At 44.2% G+C, this 16,410-nt stretch overlaps 1 protein-coding gene across 6 annotated transcripts in view; it reads left to right on the top strand.

The window, feature by feature from the left end:
• The window catches only part of RPS6KA1 (ribosomal protein S6 kinase A1), a 61,431-nt gene extending 47,105 nt beyond the window's left edge, over nucleotides 1-14,326 (top strand). For all 6 annotated transcript variants that reach the window (XM_074305703.1, XM_074305708.1, XM_074305707.1 and 3 more), the window contains 6 exons: nucleotides 681-839; nucleotides 5,555-5,716; nucleotides 6,776-6,852; nucleotides 11,165-11,282; nucleotides 11,797-11,934; nucleotides 13,257-14,326. In XM_074305703.1, the coding sequence (XP_074161804.1) occupies nucleotides 681-839; nucleotides 5,555-5,716; nucleotides 6,776-6,852; nucleotides 11,165-11,282; nucleotides 11,797-11,934; nucleotides 13,257-13,379 (777 nt within the window). In that variant the 3' untranslated portion in view covers nucleotides 13,380-14,326. The remainder of the gene's footprint in view (nucleotides 1-680; nucleotides 840-5,554; nucleotides 5,717-6,775; nucleotides 6,853-11,164; nucleotides 11,283-11,796; nucleotides 11,935-13,256) is intronic.
• The last annotated feature ends 2,084 nt before the right edge of the window (nucleotides 14,327-16,410 follow it).

Here is a 16,410-nt window from a genome sequence, read left to right as displayed (position 1 = left end):
TTTCACCCACCTATGAGGACATCCCACACAACCAAGATTATAAAAGAAAAATGATTTGGCAAAACCAGTCTGATAGGGCCTGATGCTATCTGCAGTATTCCACAAGCATAGTCCTCCCCATTGCTCGGCAGAGGGAAGGAGGTACAATTCTTCCTGGGAGCTGGATGTGATTGCCATAATTATGCAGTTAGTTTGGGGGTTTCTCTTCTCCCTTTTTGCATTGCTGTAGTCATTGTGTATATTGTTTTCTTGGTTCCATCTAATTCATTCTGCCTCACTCGTGGAACTCTTTCCAGGCCGTCCGGAGCTCCTCATTCATTTTTCCTTACAGCACAGCAACACTCCATCATACCTCCATTGTTTCCAGTTTTCTACCCAAGAAATTTCAGTTCGACCTTTAAGGCCCTTCTGCTCTTTTCAGCCGGACCTCCAAGCCTCCCCTACACACTGTTGGTTTCCCGATCTCGCCCTGCCCCTTTCCCAACTCTTCCTTCATTTTGCTGTGTGCCAGGAGCTCGTTCCTTTCTCATCTGTTGCTGCTGAAGTCCTGCTTCTCTTCAAGGCTCAGTTTGATGGCTTCTGTTCCGTGAAGCTTCCCCCGACCTCTCCTCCGACCTCCCATGGAAGATCTCTCCCCCTTTGGGTTTCTCTAAAGCCTGGATCTCTCTCTGCCACCTCAGGTATATGATGATGGCAAACATGTGTACCTGGTGACGGAGCTGATGCGAGGCGGGGAGCTCCTAGACAAGATCCTGCGGCAGAAGTTCTTCTCGGAACGCGAGGCAAGCTCCGTCCTGCACACGCTCTGTCGGACCATGGAGTACCTGCACTCCCAGGGGGTGAGTCAGGCCCAGGGGCCGGTGAGGGGGGTGGGTATGGTATTGGGAGCCTGGCAGGCTGAGCTCAGCTCCCACCTGCGGGACTTAATATCTCTGGACCTCTTGCGAACCTACTGTGTACACTATACCCTCCCCCTTAAGGCTGTCGGACTTCAGAGGTCTCCATCCCATCAGCCCCACGTTTATTCCTCTTTGCTCCGGAGCTCTTCATTCATTTTTTCTTACAGAACAGCAATACTCCATCATACCTCCATGGTTTCCAGTTTTCTACCAAGAAATTTCCGTTTGACCTTTAAGGCCCTTCTGCCCTTTCCAGCCAGATTTCCCAAGACTCCCCTTCACACTTGTAGTGTCTCCCGGCCCACCTGGCTCCTTCTTGGTTTCCCGATCTCATCCTGCCCCTTTCCCAACTCTTCCTTTGTTTTGCTGTGTGCCAGGAGTTTGTTCCTTTCTCCTCTGGGTGCTTCGAGGCCGCCTTCCCCATTGGGCCCCTAGGCTGCCCCTTAGAGAGCTGCACGGTGAGGACTCGGACATCTTTTATCCCCAGTAGCTGCCCCTTGGCCCTGGCTCTCAACAGGCTCTCAGCAGCGTTAGGAAGGTGATCTTGTTGTCACGTCCGGTGCTGATCTTTGGGAAGCCACCTACAACAGGGCTGATAGGTCAGAGGACAGAACCGAGGTCCAGAAAGCTCTCCCTATACTGGAAGCAGGGATGTTGGGAGTTATGGGACTATGAGAGATCTAGGCAGTCCCCACCAGACCTGGAAAAAAGCCAAGGGACCCCGCAGAGATTGTGGAGTGATTGGCAGAGACCAGGGCCAGAATAGGGTGAAGCATCTATGATCTTTGGTACCTGAAAGGCTCGCTTGTGGGAAAGGATTCACTCCATGTCCCATGTAGGAGAAATAGGGCTACAGTGGGAGGAGGGGCCTTCGTTTCCTAGTGGAGGACTTGATTCCTTTCATTGCAAGGGGTAGAACTTGAAGAAAGAGGCAGATTTGGGGCCTGTAGGGGACATGTTGTGTCACATCTGTGGCTCTCCTAAAGTAGCATGGGCTGCCTCAGGATGTGGCGATTTCTCTGTCTCTAGAGGCAGCTGGGTGCTCGATGATAACGCCTGGATCTAGCCTCAGAGATACAAGCTTCACTTAGCCTCTGTCTGCCTCAGTTTCCTCAACTGAAATGGGGATAAAAATAGCACTTGCTTCCCAGGGTTGTTGTGATGATTGAATGACACAATTTTTATAACATGCTTTGTTGACTGTATGCACAGAGTAATCACCCTTTTTTCCTTCCCCCCCTTTTCTTCCTTCCCCTCTCTCCTTCCCTCTTTTCTTCATTTCTTCTTCCCTCCTTTCTTTCCTTCCTTCTTTTCTTCTCTCCTTCCTTCTTCCTTCCTTCCTCCCTTCTTCCTTCTCTTTCTCCCTTCTTGTTCCCTCCTTTTTGCCCTTCCTCCTTCCCTCTTTTTTCCTTCCCTTCCTTCCTTCCTTCTTCTCCTTCCTTCTTCCCTTCCTTCCTTCCTTTTTTTTTTTTTTTGTTTTATGAATCATATTGGAAGAGAAAATCAGAGCAAAAAGGAAAAACCATAGGAGAAAAAAAAAACAACAACAGAAAAAAGTGGACTTAGCATGTGCTGATTTACATGCAGTCTCCTCAGTTCTTTTTCTGGATGCAGATGACATTTTCTGTCCAAAGTCTATTGGGATTGCTTTAGACTTCCTTCCCTCCCCTCCTTCTGTCCTTTCTTCCTTTTGTCTTTCCTTCCTTCCCTTCTTCCTTTCTTCTTTCCTTCCTTTCCATTCCTTCTTTTTCTTTCTTCCTCTACAAACAGAGACTAAATAAGTACTTGTTGGGGATGTTGTTGATCTGAAAGTTCCTGTATTAAGAAGTGGTTAAGTTAAATGACTTGTGAGGTCCCTCCTATCTCTAAGTGGTGAGATCTGACGAATCTCTGTTCATCTTAGAGTAGACACTTCTCAAAATGAGCCTCTTTTCCCCCTTCTCATCTATTGTTTCCTCTTTCATTCTCAAGAGGTCCCTTGGAAGGCCCTCCTAGCTCTACGGATGTGCAGGTCTGTGCTGCTAAAGAATTCTTATGGTGGCTTCCTTTGGTCCAGGAGGTAGACAAATATGATTTCTATGTCAGAGAATTTAGAAGTGGGAATTTAGGCCTTGGAGACCTATCCTAACAATGGATACTGTGATGCAGAGTCTGCCCAAAGTCAGACAGAAACCAAGACAGAAAAGATGGGTGGGACCTGGATTGTGAAGGACTTTAAAAGCCAGGCTGAGAATTCTGTGTTTTATCCTACAGCAGAGCTTCTTAAACTTTTTCTACTCTCAGCCTCTTTTCTCCTGAGAAATATTTATACAACTCCAGGTATATACGTATATAAAATAAAAATCAAATACTTGCTGATAATAAATCCTAAAGAAATTTATTTTAAAACAATTCTTTGGTATACATATAATTTTTTACCATTTATTAAACATGAAAACAAATTTGCACATTAATGAGATAGATGTGCTTGTTTATTTTTACATAGTTAAATCTTTTTTTTTTTTCTGAAGCAGTTAGGGTTAAGTGACTTGCCCAAGGTCACACAGCAAGGAAGTGTTAAGTGGCTGAGGCCAAATTTGAATTCAGGTCTCCTGACTTCAGGACTGGTGCTCTATCCACTGCGCCCCCTAGCTGCCCCTAAAACTTAAATCTTGATGGAATATTTAATACTGCAGGCCATAGAGCATTCAGAAACCTTTTACTGTTGCCAAATTTTTCGCAGTTACCAGACCCCAAATGGGGTCTCAAGCTACAGTTTAAGGAGCCTAAGGGAAAAGATCTCCTGTGATTACCTTGAGGGAAAAAAAAATTATTGTATTTTTATTCCAAATTCGCTTTCTCCACCCTTCCTGTACATATGTATAGACATGTAAAATAAATTTCTGCATTAGTCATATCCTCCCTACCCCCCTAAAAAAGAAGAAAATAGGAAAAATATGCTTCAGTCTATACGCTAAGGCTGTCCTCTCTGTTTCATCTTGAATTCTTTGGTTTGTGGCTGGTCATTATGTTGAGCAGAGTTACAAAGTCTTTCACAGTTGCAATGTTACTGTTTCTGGATAAATTGTTCTCCTGGTTCTGCTCACTGTACTTTGTATCAGTTCATAGAAGTCTCTCCAGGTTTTTCTGAAACTATGCCCTTGCTCATCTCTTATCGCACAATAGTATTCCACCATGGCTACTTCCCAGTAGATGGGCGTTTCCTCAGTTTCCAATTCTTTGCCACCACAAAAAGAGCTGCAGTGAATATTTTTGTACATATGGATCTTTTCCTCTTTCTTTGATCTCGTTGCTGACAGCCTGGGTCAGAAGGTGTGTATATACACAGTTTAATAGCTTTCAGGGCCCATCCCCCTGCTTCTCTCTCTGTGCCCTTAGGCTTCTTCATCTCTGTTACTTAACAAATATTTATTTGGCACCTACGTGGTGTGCTCGGTTCCAGAAAGGGGAGACACAGGTATAACACACGGTCCTTGTGCTCAAGGAAGTCAGGAGCATGAAACAGGCTGATGAATTTCTAAATTATGTGAGGGGAAAGTGTGTGGGACTGGAAGCTTCTGCCACGCCCTTACTTTTTCCCTTCTCCCCGGCCCTGCCCTTGTCTCCATGGGGCCCTCCAGACCAAAGGGGTTATTGAGCCCCCGATCTAGCTTTAAATTCTCTTTTTAATGTTGTATTCATTTTCGTGGCTCCCTTTAAGGAAAACTTTCCAGCCTCTTCCCTCTGTATAAGCTGCAGTCTGCAAAGTAGCAGAAGTATGGCCAGGCCTGAGCACCTAGAAAGCCCTTAATAAATGTTTATTGACGAACCACGTTTATGAAGCACCTCTTGTATGCCAGATACTCTGATAGTGACTAGGAGATAATACACTAACAACTAGCATTTATAGCTTTAGGGTTTTTTAAGTGCTTTACAAACATGGCATCATTTTATCCTGGGAGGTAGGTTCTGTTATTATCCCCATTTTAAGGATGGAGAGACAGAAGCAGACAGAAATGAAGCGACTTAGTAAGTGTCTGCGGCTGCATTTGAACTCCAGGTCCTGCACCACCTCCACTGTGCTGCCTAGCTGCCTCCTAAAAGAAAGATGAAATGTTCCCATCCATCTAGGAAATTGCATTCTACCTAGTTAAAAAACTGAGGAGTCTTTGTTCTTCTCCTATTACCAGTGGCTGCCTCTGTTCCTGCCCCTTGACCTGCCTTCCAGTGGCTGACTCCAGCAGGGTCATCTCTCAGCTTCCCTGCCCTCTACCCCCTTCAGCTGACCCTGGAACACTAATTCTACCCTCTACCTCTAATTGCCAGGGACTCTTCTCCCTCTGCCATGTAGTTCGGTATCCGTGAGGCTATCTTCCTCCCCTTTTAACCTCCCAAAGTCTAAGATGCATTTTCCTCTCCATTCTCACTCTACTCCTAAACTCCAGGTAGATTTCCCTGTATCTTTTCATTAGTTCACCTACATTGCATTCTCCCTACCTGGCACACAGTAGGTGCTTAATAAATGCTTATTGCTTGCTTGATCGCCTGCCCTCCGGACATCTGGACTTTCCCATTCTCAGATCCTTGGGTGGTTCTGACTAGTCCCAGGTATTTTGTCCCTGTACCCCATCACACCTACCCAAGAACTGACCTCAGCGTCCTTGTTTGTCCCCCAGGTAGTCCACAGGGACCTGAAACCCAGCAATATCCTTTATGTGGATGAGTCCGGGAACCCCGAGAGCATCCGCATTTGTGACTTTGGCTTTGCCAAGCAGCTTCGAGCAGAGAATGGGCTCCTCATGACGCCCTGCTATACTGCCAACTTTGTGGCCCCAGAGGTGAGCAAAGAAGCCTGTCCCTTCTGCTTTGGGGTTACCCCCAGTGAGGGAGGGTCTGGCCCTGGGACTGAGGTGCAGTCTGCGGGCCTGCTCCTGGGTGGGTGGCAGGGGAGAAGCAGCAGCAGCTGTGTGACTTAAAGGGACAAAGACCTTCCATTGCAAGTCCTTGATGATGGCCTTCCCTGGACAGTCCCATCCCTGTGGTGTCCTTACCCTGTCCTTCCGGTCCCTTCCATGTATCATCTGGAATTCTTCTGTGGTTAACAAACAGTTATGTAGATTTTGCATTCATTCCTTCTTTCAAATGGGTATTTTTATTAAGCAGGGGCAGGTAACCTGGTGAGTCCCCTGGACTTGGTTGTCTTTGTCATTGTTTGCCCAGGTAGAATGAAAGCTCCTTGAACAGAGGGGTTGGTTAACTGTCTGCACTTAGCATCGCATTTAATAAATGCTTGTAAACTGAACAGAACTGAACTCAGTTTCTCCTTCTGTACAATGAGGAAGTTAAACTGGATGGTCTCTGAGGCTCTGAATCTGGGATCCTGTGACTTTGGACAAGACCCTTTTTTCCACTAAGCTTCAGTTTCTCCCACTGTAAAATAAAGGAAATAAGCTCCTTCCAGCTCTTAGTCTGATCCTGTGATCAGAGTTCGTTACATCCCAAACACCGACTAGTTGCATGGCTTTGGGCAAGCCCTTTGGCCTCTTAGCCCGGGTTTCCCACCTGTAGTATGGGCTTCAAATGGGCTTCAGGGCTACGAAGGCCCCTTCTGGCTGTGAATCCATGGTTCTGTAAATTGAATGCAGGAAAAGGCACCTGCTTGTGCCTGGCACCCCCAGAGAGGGAATCCTTCCCCCACCTGTACTGGCCCCTGGCAGGCCGGAGGCAAGCAGGGCACGTAGCTCAGGACATTCTTCTCCCCAGTCCCAGGCTCAGAGAGGCCTCCTTTTGCTGCCTCAGGGGAAGCAGATGAAATAATACCTATAAACTGCTTCCCACACCTCGAGATGCTATGTAGACGCGGGTAATCATTTGTGAATGTTGCTCTTCTCCCCCAGGTCCTGAGGCGCCAGGGTTATGATGAAGGCTGTGACATCTGGAGTCTGGGCATCCTTCTTTACACCATGCTGGCTGGGTAAGTGGGGCCCCCACCCCCAGGATGGGAGCTCCCTCTCAGGACCCCCGAGGGGCCGAGGTTCTAGCATTTCCTCCCCTCCCCCTCCCCCAAATGGGGCAGGAACCTTTTAAGTGTTTCTTTACTGCCAGAGAAATATAGAGAATGATGTAGACAATTATTATGTAGATAAAAATGTAGATAATGGAAAGAGGCAGGTTATTCATGGCTGGAGAACTCACGGAGCAGTCAGTGCCCAGGATCAGAAGCCAGGCAGCTTGGGGGCAGCTAGGGGGCGCAGTGGATAGAGCACCAGCCTTGAATTCAGGAGGACCCGAGGTCAAATCTGGTCTCAGACACTTAACACTTCCTAGCTGTGTGACCCTCGGCAAGTCACTTAACCCCAGCCTCCAAAAAAAAGAAGAAGAAGAAGAAGCCAGGCAGCTGGGGTTTAAATTTCCTCTCTGCCAGTTATGGGATCTTAGGGCAAATCACTTTGTCTCTCTGGGCCTCAGTTTCCCCATCTGTACAATGGGGATAAAATTCCTTGCCCAGTGAGTGTTAGAAACAAAAACTCTTTGTCAACACAGAAGCCCCATACAAGCTTCCAAAAGAGATAGTAAACTTAACACACCTTAAGCCTTAGAGCATTATGTATATTGTGCATAGATATATATATATATGTAGTGTATATAGTGTATATATGTATATGTAGTGTATATGTGTATGTGTGTGTGTGTGTGTATATATATATATATATATATGATGGGGCAAATAGACTCCAGCAAAAGACCGTGTCCCTGGAGCAGCCCTGCATCCGAGTGGGCCCCAGTGAGGAGCAGGCTGCTTATCTTGTACAAACGGAGTCATCCTGTACCACAGTTGCCTTATACAGTCTGGATGTTAACTCCCATGGCTGTCTTGTACAGCGGGACGCCATGACCACCATTGATTTACTGATGGGAACAGTGTAGTTAGCACGTCTTGCTCAGGTCCCGCTCTCCCCCTGTAAAATTGTAAGTTCATTAGGAACTTTGCCCATTGGCTAAGCATCATAAAGTTATGCCCCTTGACTTGAAAATGGTTTGTGAATTCATTCCAGATGACTTCCCTTTATGATTTGTTGTACCTCATCATGACTTGTTGGACCTCAGGATGTGTGTGGATGTGTGTATTTTTGTACACATGTGCATGAATTTTTGTATATTGTGTGTATATGTGATGGGGTGAATAGACTCTAACAAAAGACCGGGTCTTTTATTTTGTATATTGTGTGTGTGTGCGTGTGTGTGTGTGTGCACTGCTGTCATATCTGACTTTTTTGATCCTGTGGACCACATTGTCCATGGGCTTTTCTCAGCAAAGATATTGGAGTGAGTTTGGTTTTCCTTCTCTGGTGAATTAAACAAACAGGATTAAATGACTAGTAAATGTCTGGGGCCAGATTGGAATTGAGGGCTTCCTGATTCCAGGCTCAGTGTTCCATCCACTGAGCCCACTGAGCCATCTAGCTGACTCACACACACACACACACATACACACACACACACACACATACACAAACACATAAATAATGTTAGCTGTCACTGTTGGTGTTATCTTTTCAAAGACGGTGAGAATAATAAAACTTAAGTGAGCAGCAGTACATAGCATGGATCGAGATAAAGGAGACAGGATGACACTGAAAATGACTTAGACAGAGTTGTTCTTAAAACAGTATTGCTCTCACTATTTACAGCATTCCCTTGTTTCTGCTCATTTCCCTCTTCATTATTTCATGCAAGTCTTTCCATGTTTTTCTAAAATCAACTTGTTCACCATTTCTTATAGCACAGTAGTCTTCGTCAGAATCACACTACAACTTGCTTAGCCATTCCCCAGTTGATGGACATCCCCTCCCTTTCTAGTTCTTTACCCCCACAAAGAGAAGTGCTATAAATATTTCATCTTTATCATCTTGGGAAACAGACCTAATAATGGTATTGCTGGGTCAATGGGTATAGACAGCTTAATAACTTTCTGGGCATAAATCCAGATAGCTCTCCAAAATGGTCAGAGTAGTTCATAATTCCACCGATGGTGAATTAGTGTCCTGATTTTTCCACATCCCTTCTAATATTTGTCATTTTCCCCTGCTATCATTTATGGCAATCTAATAGGTATTAAGTGATATCTCAACGTTGTTTTAATTTCTATTTCTCCAATCAATAATGATTTAGAGCATTTTTTCATATGGCTATACATTGTTTTGATTTCTTCATTGGAAAACTGTTCATATCTTTTGATCATTCTTCAGTTGGGCAATGACTTGTATTCTTATGGGCTTGACAAAGTTTTTTTAATATATTTGAGATAGGAGACTTTTATCTGAAAAAATTTCTATAAAATGTTCCCCCAATTTTCTGCTTTCCTTTTGATCTTAGCTACATTGGTGTTGTTTGTACAAGTTTTTTCACTTAATGTAATCAAAATTATCCATTGTACACCCCATAATGTTCTGTATCTCTTGTCCATAAATTGTTCATCTATCCACAAGTCTAATAGATAATATGTTCCATGTTCTTCTGATTTTCTTGGAATATCTCTTTTTATATCTAGATCATTTATCCATTCTGACCTTATTTTGATAAATGGTATAAAATATTGCTCTATTTCCCTTTCTGCCAGGCTGATTCTCTACTTTCCCAACAATTTTTACTAAGGAATGAATTCTTTACACCCAAACTTAAATCAAACACAATATTGTTAGTAGTAATTTCCTGCTATATATTGTATGTCTACTCTGTTCCACTGAATCTACTTTTTATTTCTTAACTACTATCAGATAGTTTCGATAATTACTGTCATAATATAGTTTAAGGTCTGATACTGCTAAGCCTCCTTTGCTTTTTTCCCCCACTTGTTCCTTTGATATTTTTGACCTTTTGTTCTTCCAAGTGAATTTTGCTATTTTCTATAACACAGTAAAATAATTCTTTGGTAATTTAGATTGGTAATTAAATACAGTTAACTTAGATAAGATCATAATTTTTATTATATTGGCTTGCTTACCCATGAACAATATTTCTCTAGTCATTTAGATCTGATTTCCTTTCTAAAAGGTATATATGCTTTTATTCATGTAGTTTTTGGCAGTTGTACTCCCAGGTATTTTATACTGGCTACAGTTATTTTCTTATAGGGTTTTGCAGGTGAAGTATAGGAATGCTGATGATTTAAGTGGGTTTCCTTTATAGATTGCTGCTTTGCTTAAAATTTTTGTTTCAACTAACTTTTTAGTTGAGTCTTTAGGATTTTCCAAGTATATCATCATATTGTTTGCAAAAAAGAGACAGCTTTACTATTTCATTGCCCATTCTGATTCCTTCCACTTCTTTTTCTTCTTTTATTGCTATTGCTAGAATTCCCAATACAATATTGAATACTATTGGTGACGGTGAGCATTCTTGTGTCATATCTGATCTTACTGGGAAGGTTTCTAGCTTATTCCCATTACAAATAATGCTTGCTGATGGTTTTAGGTAAATGTTTCTTATCAATTTAAAGAAAAATCTATGTATACTATTCTTTGGGAGCCTAAGTCATAAGTGACCAATCATTAATGAAGCTCCTGCCCAGTTCTTCCCTGTTCGAGAACAGGGAGATACAAAGGCAAAGGTGAAACAAAATCTGCCCCCCAAGAAGCTTGCATTTCTAACATCACACATGTTTATGTTTATGTGTGTGTATACATCACACAAACATACATACATACTGTGTATACACAGTGCCCCAAAAGCCTTAGTGTAGTTTTAAGATATTAAAGCTTAATGTGTACATGTATTATTAATATATGGTCTGAGCTATTAAAGATTAATATTTAAATTTTTAGACACTTAAAATTGAGCTAAGACATTGGGGACTGAGTGTGTGTATATTAGGACACAATATACAAAATAATTAAGGAGTAGTTGGAAGGGAGGTCACTTATAGGCAGTTCTTTCAAACTAAGCTGCAGCTGACTTCATGTGTATAATCGATATCTTATAGCTTGCCCCATTTCCCTTCCTATACCAGTCTCCCACTGGTACCCAAAATTCTTGTCTCTGGGATTTCAGGCCTTGGCTCTTTCTTTCCCCTTCTCCGGACATCCTTGTGTTCTGCTCCCCTTTGTTCCCTTCTCCCCTTGGGCTCCCCTTCTCCCCTCAGGTCTGTCTGCCTCTTGGAACTAAGGCCATCAGCTAGACCTTTGATGACAAAGGACCCTACTGGGACCCCAAGGATCTCAGGACCTTTTAAGACAAAAACAAGACACAGAGTGAGACTTGCACTGACTGTTTCCCGTCCCCTCCAGATACACTCCCTTTGCAAATGGGCCCAGTGATACCCCAGAGGAGATCCTGACCCGGATCGGGGGAGGAAAATTCACTCTCAGTGGCGGAAACTGGGACACGATTTCAGAAACAGCCAAGGTAAGGCTGCAGGCCGAAGGGCATTCGATACGGACTCGGGGAGAACGGTGCCAGTCAGTCAGCCATGCATTAAGCTCTCCTAGGTGCCAGGCACAGTGCCAAGCCCTCTTGAGTAAAAGAAAGGCAAACAGGTCCCTTTCACTCAAAGAGCCCCCATTCTAATGGCTGAAACAACATGTAAATAATTAGGTTCCTACAAAATATATTCCAAGCAGATGGTCTAGCAGCAGGGTCTTTTCAGAAAGAGAAAAGTCAGCCTCCCCTGCCTTTTTCTCCCACCACAGTAACAAACCAGGCATTCCATCTCTGTTCCTCCCTTCCTTCTTGTTATAACTGTGTCTATACAGCAGCAGTTGCCCTGTGGATGGGGGGAGTTTCCCAGTTGTTCCTCCCACCCCGGCACAAGGTCCCTGACCCCAATTCCTTCAGGAGAGCTGGTCCCAGGGGTGTCTCTGGGAGTGAGCACTGGGTTTTCCCTTCTCACACCTGTTCTTTCTCCTGCCCCCCTCTCCAGGATCTGGTGTCCAAGATGCTCCATGTGGACCCTCACCGACGCCTGACTGCCAAGCAGGTTCTCCAGCACCCATGGGTCACGCAGAAGGACAAGCTCCCCCAGAGCCAGCTGTCCCATCAGGACGTGCAGCTAGTGAAGGTGAGGTTACCCCTCCTCCTCCTCTGACCTTGGACATCAGAGAGCCTGAGGCTCAGGGGCAGAACCCACAGAATCCCTGGTCCCTGCTCTATACCACACCCCGGGCCTGTGGCAAGCACTAGAACTGGATCTGATTTCACTGATGCAGAGAAATTAGCTTCTGATACTGCCCATGTTTCCATTTAATTCCACTTCCCCTGCCTGTATGGCAGCAAACAATGCTGTGTTCTCACACAGGATTGTCCATGTGGGGAACTCCCAGCATGGGAATGCCTTCTACCAACCAGCCCAGCTCTCTGGCCTTCCAGGGAAAATCTCTCAGGCAATACAATTTGGCTTTTACCCTCCAACTTATCTTTTGAAAAACTTGCATATTTTAATATAAATTCCTATGTAAATTAATATAAAATTCATATTTTAAAAATATATTTGGTATTTTGGTATATAAAAATATATTTGGTAACTATTTCCCAATTAAATGTAAGAAATTCTAAACATTCATTTTTTAAAATCTTGAGCTCCAGATTCTCTCTCTCATCTCTTCCCCTCCTCCATGTGAGATCATCTGCAGCTTCGTCTGAAAGAAGCACCTAGGTTACCAGGAGTGTAAGTGACTTTTCCAGGTTCTCACAGGCAGTCTGAGGCAGAGGCAGGGCCTGATTCTAGGCTTCCCTGACATTGAGGCTGATTCTTATCTTCTACACTGTGAGGATGATGGACCCTGGTCTTGCCTGGTCCAATTCCTTTTTTTAGGTGAGGAAGAGAGAGATCACTGGAAGGGGCTGAGCCAGCATTTGAATGCAGGTCTTTGGTGACTCCAAGTACTGCACTCCCTCTCCTGCCTCTGCGGATGTGGGCATGTGCTTCTGACAGCCAAGGTGTACCGGGGCCCAGGTGTAGCCCCAGGTAGAGCTCTACAGCCCACGCACAAGAAGGCAGCAGTGATTAGGGCCTCCCACTGGCAGGCAGGAGAAGAGGGGGCCACCGGGGGCTCCCCTCTGCTTAGGAGGGGCAGCATCGCGTGGTGGCTACTGAAGGGCCAGTCCGGTCTCTGGCCATGGTCTGCTCAGACATGATGGAATCGGTGATCCCCACAGGAACACTATCACTGTCGGGAGGCCGGGGAGCTGCCCTGGCTGGTGGATCTCCTTCCCATGCCGATAATCCCAGACTACATGGAGCCCAGGCCATGGGCCCAGGCGATTGGAGAAGGATGCCCTTGAGGGCAGGCCCTGTATCCCAGGGCCTGGCCTGTAATAGGTGCTTGATAGTTGCTTATTTGTGGATTGAGGGATCTACCTTGTTCTTCCCCACTCTCTCAGGGTGCCATGGCTGCCACCTACTCTGCACTGAGCAGTTCCAAGCCCACCCCACAGCTCAAGCCCATTGAGACGTCCATCCTGGCCCAGCGACGGGTGAAGAAGCTGCCTTCCACCACGCTGTGAGAGATCCGGGGCACGTCGCAGGCCGAGGGGCTGGGCCGTCACCACGGACTGCACGTTTCCCTGAGGAAATCTGCATTTAATCTGCCTGGGCAGGGAACTGGGAGCCCGCCAGGTGGGAGCTCCCGGCAAGCCGCCAGCTTGGATGGGCTTCCCTGGAGCATGGGGGAGGGAGGATCGCAAAGTGCCTTTCTGCTCCCAAGCACGGACCATTTTTGGCAGGGACTTTCCTGACTAGAAACAATCACTGTACAAACTCTTCTTCTTCTTTTTTTTTTTTTTAAAGAAAAAAAGGGGGAGGGGGGGTGTGATCAATTCTTTTTTCCAGGATCTGTTTTCAGAAGGAGAGATGTTAACTCCAGACAAAAGGAGGGCCACAAAGCAGGATGAAGATTCCTTCCCCCTCTGGGGAAAGGTTCAGGCTCTGTTCCTGAGCTGTGGACTTGTAAGACTAGATCGGGGCACAGATGTCTGTCTTTGGTGCTTCTGAGATTGGAGGGTCCCTGCTGCCCGGACACCCATTCCAACCTGTCTTCACTTCAGTGCCCTCGGCCTTGCAATAAAGGGATTCTTCCCCCAGGATCCTCTTGGGCCTAGCTCCAAAAAAGGTTACTGAGCTGCTTTCCTTGGCCAGAGGAGCCAGGAGCGGCCCAGCTTAAGGCTGGCTTTCTCCCAACTGAACGATTAAAATGCAGGCTTAAGCCCTCTCCCCACCCTGCCCCACCACCTGCCAGACTGGGGGGTGCCAGGGTCATGAAAGCACTTTTTGAATGACTTGAGATTCACCACTGGACAAAATTCCCTAAAGCCAAAATTATGAAAATATGTTGGACTGACGGAAGGAAAGAGAACTTGGGATTTGTTTTGTCTGTTTTTATAATTCGTTCCTTGGCTGGTTACTCAGGGTTCATCTGTCTGTACGCTTTCTAATAAACTTATTTCTGAGTTGAGAGACTCTCCCTCTGACGCTTCCTCCAGTGACTCCCCAGACAGGTCCCTCTCCCAACGTCGTTAAATTTTGGATTCTTTACACCAGTTGTTAGAATATGAATTCTCTATACCCAAAGATGCTTTCAGAATTGAACCTGAAATGTGGTATGTAAAGTAGCTGGGGCTCTGTGGCGGTACTTTTTTAAAAAAAAATTATTTTTCACTTGACAGGTATTTATTTTTCCTCCCTCTCACCTCCCTATCTCCATTGGGTGAAAGGAGAAGAGAAAAGGAAAACATGATTAATAAAGAGTATTGGATTTGAAGTCAGGAAGTCTTGTATTTGAATCCTGCCACAAACACCAGTTGTGTGATTCTGCTCAAGTCATTTAACCTCTCTCTCTCCCCCTCAGTTTTCTCAATTGTAAAATGGGGATGATAATAATAGCACATACTTACTAGGATTGTTGGGAGGGTCAGATAAGAGAAGACATAAGATATTTTTCAAATCTTAAAATATTATTATTATGAAAAAGCAGAGAGCCTGGAATACAGAATTCTAGAAAGCAAGGGATCTAGGCTTATGGCCAAGAATAACTTACCCAACAAAACAGTATAATCCCGCAGGGATCATGGATCTTTAATGAAATAGAAGACTTCCAAGCATTCCTGATGAAAAGACTAAAGCTTAATAGGAACTTTAAAATTCAAACATGGGAGTTAGAGAAACATAAGATAAATCATTGGGGACTAAACAGGAATAATTGACTTACATTCAAATATAGGAAGATAAGAGATGTATCCCCTATTTTACCTATTATCATTAGGGGTTATAGAGAGAGCCTAATTAGGCAAGGCCTGGGAGTTCTTGATGATCTTAAGAATGGAGAGGGAGGTAAATCATGTGAGATTCTTTCTTTCTGTATTTTTTTCTTTGACCCAGAAACTTGACTATGATATTTCTAGGAGTTTTCACTTTGGAGTTTATTTCAAGAGGAAACAAGAGGATTCTATTTCCAGAGCCCTTTGGTTTTTAAGAAATCTAGGTAGTTTTCTTTTAAGATTTCTTGAAATAGCATGTGTAGATTCTTTTTTTTTTTTTTTTGTCAAAAAATATGAATTGGCAGTTTTCAGAAGAAGAAATTCAAATGACCAAAAGCCATATTTTTAAATGCTCTAAGTCATTAATAATTAGAGAAATGCAAATTCAAACAATTCTAAGGCACTTACCCATCAGATTGACCTTTTGATTGATAATAAATGCTGGAAGAGCTTTGGGAAAGCCATAATTACTACATTGTTGGTGGAGTTATGAACTGGTCTAACCATTCTGGGAAGCAATTTGGAATTATACGTCCAAAACAATTAACCTGCATATCTTTTGACTCAGTGATACTGCTACATCCCCAAGATGTCAAGGAGGGAAATGACACAGATATGCAAAAATATTTATAACATCTGTTTTCATGGTGGCAATGAATTGGAAATTGCTGGAGGATAGCTTATTGAATAATGGTTTTAAAAGTTAAGACATGAATGTGATGGAATACTTTTGTGCTGTATGAAGTAATAAAGGGCGTGGTTTCAGAGAAACTTGGGAAAACTTGTTTGAACTGATATAAATCCAAACGAGCAGAATAAGAATAATATAAAACAGAAACAGAATTTTGAAGATAAACAACTTTGAAAGATTTAGGAACTCTAATCCACACAATGAGCAACTACAATTCCAAAGGACCTATGAAAAACAGTACAGCACGTGGCTCCATCATGCATAGAGACGGGGGTCAGGAAGACGCATCTTCGTGGGTTCAAATTCAGCCCCAGACACTTACTAGCTGTGTGATCCTGGGCAGGTCACTTCACCCTGTTTACCTCAGTTTCCTCATCCGTAAAATGAGCTGGAGAAGGAAATGACCTTGCTCTAGTATCTTTGTCAGGAAAACTCCAAATGGGGTCATGAAAAGACAGACAACTGAAAAACTGAACATCATAAAACATTTTGCTCATCTTCAGAGAGGTAAAGGATCCAGAATGCAGATTCATGTATGTAATTTTGGACACGATCAACATGGGAATTCATTTTTGTTTAGACATGTTTGTA

The sequence above is a fragment of the Sminthopsis crassicaudata genome, chromosome 3 (genome assembly GCF_048593235.1).
Source record: "Sminthopsis crassicaudata isolate SCR6 chromosome 3, ASM4859323v1, whole genome shotgun sequence".
NCBI classification, from domain to species: Eukaryota; Metazoa; Chordata; class Mammalia; order Dasyuromorphia; family Dasyuridae; genus Sminthopsis; species Sminthopsis crassicaudata.
This window is presented reverse-complemented; position numbering and strand designations above follow the sequence as displayed.